The 6249-nt window shown below is 48.0% G+C and overlaps 1 protein-coding gene across 1 annotated transcript; it reads left to right on the forward strand.

Annotated features, from left to right (window-relative positions):
- Positions 1–279: 279 nt before the first annotated feature.
- On the forward strand, positions 280–5934 carry ip6k2b (inositol hexakisphosphate kinase 2b). The gene is made up of 5 exons (XM_061069352.1): positions 280–845; positions 3263–3494; positions 3598–3779; positions 3917–4092; positions 4183–5934. Exons 1-5 carry the CDS (start codon positions 632–634, stop codon positions 4795–4797), a joined length of 1419 nt encoding a protein of 472 aa, XP_060925335.1. The 5' UTR covers positions 280–631; the 3' UTR covers positions 4798–5934.
- Positions 5935–6249: the final 315 nt, after the last annotated feature.

Consider the following 6249-nt stretch of genomic DNA (forward strand, 5'->3'; position numbering starts at 1 on the left):
CCCCTGCAGCCCGTCTCCTCGGATGGGGGTCGTGTGTACAGTGAAGGAGAGGTGACTTGTTGTGTTGTGTTTTTGTGTGACTGGTGTTTTTCCTGCGTTACCCTCCCCCCCCTGTTTTCTCCTCTTCCTCTTTGTTTGCCGGATCCGCTTGATCCTCTCCGAGGTGTTCCTCCCAGCGACAGCCTCGGCCCTCCGATTGGCCGGCACGGCGGAGGGGGCGGGGCGGTCGAGGCTGTTTTTCTCGCTGCGGGTCGGCTGCGGACGTCAGTTTCGGTAAGAGCCTCGTGAGGAGCACGCAGCCTCCCGCTGTCTGGAGACGTGTTCCGCAGCTTCTCACGACCACCCACAGGGTCTTTTATCACACGTACACACACGGAGCACACAAGGGGACCGTTTCAATCCATCCTCCGACGAGGGAAAAACGGGGAAACCGCGGATTTGGTCCCTGGCTCCGTCCTTCCTGTTCAGCCCTTTGTTTTTCACAGCGAGCAGGCGACCGGCCGGCAGCGCCCCCGTGCGGCACGGCAGGATAACGCGTCCGAGGATAGGGAGCCAGACGAGCGGAAGAGCGTCCTGCCTCCCCCCGTGCGACGTGGGCCCCCCCAGCTCCCAGGTCCGATGCGGAGTGAGGATGAGTCCCGCTCTCGAGGCGCTCATGCAGGCGGACGGGACTCCGTACCCGGGCAAAGGGGTAATGCTTGAGCCCTTCGTGCACCAGGTGGGGGGGCACTCCTGCGTGCTGCGGTTCGGGGAGCAGACTATCTGCAAGCCCCTCATCCCCCGCGAGCACCAGTTCTACAAGAGCCTCCCCGCGGAGATGAGGAAGTTCACCCCGCTGTATAAAGGTAAGACCACCCCCTCCCTTCCCCTTCTAGATCTGCAGGAACTGACGCCTCGTCTGCTACAGTGGAGTGTGTATGTGTGTGTGATGTTGTGTTGATGCCCAGCAGTAATCCTGTCTCTCTTCTTCCTCGTCGTCGTGCACGTAGCTTCACATGCACGGTGCCCTCTTGTGTGCATGTAACAATAAACCCAGACGTGTCCAACATGCACGCAGATAATAATAATGTGTGGTTCTTCCATTTGCTCAAGAAAAGGCTGCACACACAACAGCTATGAATAGATGCTTCAATTCCTCTTTTACTGGCCCCACACATTGTGACTTGTGAGAATTGGCAGAGCATCACAGCCACAGTCTCCTGCCCCCTCCCTTGTACCCCCAGGGTGGACTGTGTGTGACTCTCTGCCAGCAGCAGCACGATTAAGCCAGAGGTCAGTTCCAAGTCCCTGGCTTTTAACTAGGCTACGGTTTCAAGTTTGAGATAGAGTTCCACACAGGGATCCAAAATAAATGGGCGACATCACTGAGGGAGTCATGCACGACTGCACAGGCCCACGTTGAGGAAAATTCCAAGGTGTCAGGTGCAGGATGGAAACACAGACGTAAACATATCTACGCAGGATATTCCGCTTGAAGCTGAATATCACTCACTCCCCTGGATGCGTTCAGGTCTGCGGTCTCTAAATAGTTTCACATTCAGACTGTAACACCCAGTACATGCTGATGCAGATGTCTGTGGGCAGCCATATGACGGTGAGGAAAGACATGCATGGTATCTGATGGTTCCACTAATGCATTATGGGACTATTATAAGATCTGGGATGTGGATTGGGAGAAAGAATTTCATTTTAAGAATGCCTAAAGGATTCATTGCCACATTTCACTGAACTAGAATTTGGCTGGAATTTATACTCTGACAGTGAAAGCAAGAAATATTAGGGACATTCCTGAAAGTGTATGTGTAGATGAAGTGATCACAAGTTAGGGGTGGAGCTTTAAGTTGTGCTACATCAGTTGATCTATATCAGGGGTAAATCATGATTGAATCTCTTATTCCAATGCAAAGACCTGAAATCTAAATTAGACGACCAAACCTTGATAATAATCTACATTCATGTCCATTCAAATAGTTGCTATCAGGTTGTAAAAATCTCACTGGATTGCCCTCTGGCGTCATCACAAGTTTACAAGCCGCTCTATTGATTTAAAGTCCCGGTGACTCAGAAGTTCCCACACTTGTATGAGGTGTGGTGACGGTGCAGCTCCTGAACCGACACCACAGTTCATCAGGACATACTTTAGAGGCGGGGCTTCCTGTGGGATGGTGATGTCAGTGCTAATGGCGTCAGAGAGGCCTCTGCCTGCAGCGGAAGGAATGCGAGTGCTGGGTCCTCAGGTCTGCCATTTTACATTCAACCACATCACAATCCCTCTTTTACAAACTAGCTATTGTTGTCAGGCTGTTTTTATTAATTACAAACCTGTCTTTTTAAATCTGACCACTACTACTATTACTACTTCTGTTGCTGGATACACGGTGGAACGTTTGTGAGTTTGGATGTTTTGTATTTGCCACAATCTTCAGTCGATCTGTTTCAACCACATCCTTTCTTCATGTCTGTGGTTTGATCCTTATCAGCTGCTGCAGCTGTGATGTTTATTCTCAGAGCAACACCTCCCCCACCCTGTCATAGACAGGCCCTTTTAGGGACTTTTACTAGGGGTCCATGGGGGGGGGGGGGGGGGGCTTTACTCCGGTGCCTGTTAGTGGAACATGTCATTAATTAGCATTGGGCATGAAGGTACACTGTGTTTCTTCAATCATCACGACGAGTCTAGGAACATCTGTTAGCCTCATCTGTTCTGTGTTCTTGAAATTGTGATGAGAATGGTTGATTTCACATGTGTTTTCTTTGCATACCACAACTTTTTAAGAAATGGACAGTTTGGACTGAATCATGACATGTTCGTACTCTGTACTATGGTTAAGTGAGTCTTCACTGTGGCTTGTATTGCTACTGCTCCATGTATGTTTCTGTAAAGAGAGAACTGTGTCACATTGTATTATTTCATGCATCATAAAACAATGTATTCAGATTTGTTGTGTGTTTTTAGGAGGATGTTTGGCAGTTGCTTAATAAATCTCCTTCTCAGTTTGACACATTTCAGCCTTGTGTGGTATTTTGTGTCTCTTGTTTTCTGATTGAGTCATACAAACATGGCTGCTTTCTTCCTTCATCTCTTCCTATTACATCCACATCCTGTGTGTGTGTGTGCGTTTACTAATGTGGGCATATGATCATGTCAGTGGCTGTCAGGAAATGTGTTTTAAATATGTAAACAAAAACATTGTATTGAGGAAAACTGTTACCAAGCAATTATTACTCTACTAATGACCACCTTCCTTCTTCTCCCTCTTAGGTGTAGTCTCAGTCAGCTTTGAGGAAGATGAGGAAGGGAACCTGTGCCTCATTGCCTACCCCCTCCACAGTGAATCAGGGGACCTGGAAAACAAAGACCCCTCAGCAGACTGCGAGCCCAAGAGCAAGATGCTAAAGTGGAGCAACAAGAAGCAAGCCGCTTTGCTTCTGGAGAATGACAACTACAGCAAAGACAGAGGTCGAAACAGTCGTAAAGAAGACAAGATCATGAGGTGAAGATGCCTGCCATAGCGCCGTCATGCATTCACAGACAACAAGATGCACCATGAATCCGTTCTGTAATACTAAAGCTGATATCTTTTCCCCCTTTTGCAGTTATAATCTTGATGAGGTGGTGGTGCAGCAGCAGCAGCAGCAGCAGCAGGCGGAGGTTCTTTACTTCAGCCTGGATGAAGGCAACGTAGTTCCACAGATCAAACACAACCCCTGGAGCCTCAAATGCCACCAGCAGCACCTTCAGAGGATGAAGGAGAATGCAAAGCACCGCAACCAATACAGTATCCTTTCATTAGTGGACAGCAGTTAGTTGGTGGCTCAGTGTCCATCGACGTAAATAATGATGCTTTATTACAAATGCATGACCTTGTTAGTTTGTGTCTTTTGTTGGTGTTTGTTCCTTGACCCCCTTTCAAAGAATTTATCCTTTTGGAGAATCTGACGTGGCGCTACAAAGTACCATGTGTCTTAGACTTGAAGATGGGAACTCGCCAGCATGGGGACGATGCATCAGAGGAGAAGAAAGCCAATCAGATTCGCAAGTGTCAACAGAGCACATCAGCCTCTATTGGAGTGCGACTCTGTGGCATGCAGGTATGGTAGAAATGCAGCTCAGCTTCACTAGTCTGGAGTCCTCTGTAAGTTTAGAGCTGTAACACTCATGTGTCTGTGTTACTCCTGCAGGTGTACCAGTCAGACTCAGGCCAGCTGATGTTCATGAACAAGTACCACGGTCGTAAGCTAACCCTCGCAGGCTTCAAGGAGGCCCTGTACCAGTTCTTCCACAACGGGCGTCGCTTGCGTCGGGAGCTGCTGTCCCCTGTGCTGCGGCGACTTCGGGAAATGCAGGCGGCCCTGGAGGCCTGCGAGTCCTATCGCTTCTACTCCAGCTCCCTGCTCATCATCTACGATGGAGACCCTCCCAGGACTCCCGCTAGACCCAGACACCGTGGTGGTGAAGAGGGGGATGAAGACGAGCCATCAGATGAAGAGGAGGACGAGGAGGACGATGATGATGAGGAAGAGGAGGGGGCCTTCGGTTTCCCTTGTTCTTCAGCGGGTGGCGGTGCCGGTGTGGCCGCAGGGAGCAGCAACAGTGGGAGTGGTCGCTCCTCCCACAGCACGGGAGAGGCCAGCAGCCCATTGGTGGACGTGCGCATGATTGACTTTGCTCACACCACTTGTCGGCACTATGGCGAGGACAGTGTGGTGCACGAAGGCCAGGACAGTGGTTTCATCTTCGGCCTGCAGAACCTGATTACCATCATCTCCCAACTGGAGGACCACAGTACGGATTGAAGCTGCACTGGAGCCAATATGAGCTGAATTTCAAGCCTGGGGGAAAAGCTCAGTGAGCTGCAACCCTGCTACTTCAAGGTGCATCGTCCTTATGCCCAAACGGGGGTCTGATCCTCCTCTGCTCGGAGTGACAATCAGACGCCTCAGGGTGGGGGGGGAGCCTGTGTGGTCGTTGTGCACGCTCTCTTAACTGCCGGAGGACAGGGCTGCGTGTGCCCCGCTTGCACTTTTCTCATTCTGGGACTGCTCCTTTCCTCTGCTCTAAACGGCAGCAAAAGTGTTTTACAAGGCGAAGGTCTCCCACCAGACACCAGGACTCCTGTAGCATTCTAGGCCTCTCCTCCCCCCTCTGGTACAGACAAGATTCTTTATTGTTAAGTTCTCTCTGAGAGAGACAGAGCGAGGCAGAGATAACTGAAGCTCCAGTTTAGTTTCTAGGAGCCTGACGCGGTGCTTTACCTGTGTTATTACATAACTTTTGTAGATGAAGTTTGGACTGCCAGTACTCTACAGCACAGCACATTATTGGTGGCGAAGATGACGTACACGCTGACCTTGGCTGGCTAGATCAGCAGTCTTGTAGCAATTGCTGAGTTAAGCTTCTGATAAGGACATTTTGTGTTTATTGGTGTCTCTGAAGACCCTCTTAACAAACGTGGGTTGTGTGTCCACCGGCACCTGGATTTACACTGTCTGGTGGAAGAACAAGATGATTTAGGTCTAGAAGAAGGGATTTGCCTTTTTTCAGCAGTTGTTGTCCCCTGTGCTTTTTTGCCTAAAAACAGACATTTTGAAAAGGGGATTGCAAAGGCGATATTTTCCTTCTTTTGTCACTGTCTTTTTATTTGTATTTTCGTCTCATTTCTTTCCTATTTTCATTCCCAACACTTTGCCCAAGCAAAGAAAATATATTGGTAGAAACACTAGCTATAAAGAGTATAGAGAGACTATTTATTTGAAAGGATTGTTTAAAAATAAAAAGTGGAAGCCAGTACATTCCATATTACCACTCTAAATGTTCTGATACCGACTTTGATTTATTTGTTTATTGCAAGAGCCGATACCTCTCTTGTATACCAGTGTGTTAACAGTGTCTTGGTTAATAAAGGCATTAATTTCTGTTTAAAAAAACTAAAAGTCTGTGTTCTTTTGTGTGTTCTTTTACGTGTGTTAGATGCTAGCATATCTCAAAAGCATCTGTATAGTGATATCATTATTTAGTTATACATAAAGACATGCTCATATTCAGCTTCCTAATCTATATTGGTGTTATTTGTGTTAATAATAAACAGTTAATGACATTTTTGATGTGTAACGGTTATGGCAACATCCTTATACTCCATCAAAACCAAAGAAACAGTGGTCTAAGCTTTTGATGACAAACCAAGTTAATTGAATCTAATTTAACATGTCCCAGTAGAACAGTGTCACCTTTTCCTCTGAGTCAGCTTC

Source organism: Limanda limanda, chromosome 4 (assembly GCF_963576545.1).
Source record: "Limanda limanda chromosome 4, fLimLim1.1, whole genome shotgun sequence".
Lineage (NCBI taxonomy): Eukaryota > Metazoa > Chordata > Actinopteri > Pleuronectiformes > Pleuronectidae > Limanda > Limanda limanda.

Excerpts from the sequence above, each read along its gene's own strand:
- ip6k2b (XM_061069352.1), top strand. The coding sequence starts at position 632 with ATGAGTCCCGCTCTCGAGGCGCTCATGCAGGCGGACGGGACTCCGTAC. Across the intron at positions 846-3,262 it reads GTTCACCCCGCTGTATAAAG|GTGTAGTCTCAGTCAGCTTT; the intron begins GTAAGACCACCC and ends TCTCCCTCTTAG. Across the intron at positions 4,093-4,182 it reads TGCGACTCTGTGGCATGCAG|GTGTACCAGTCAGACTCAGG; the intron begins GTATGGTAGAAA and ends TTACTCCTGCAG.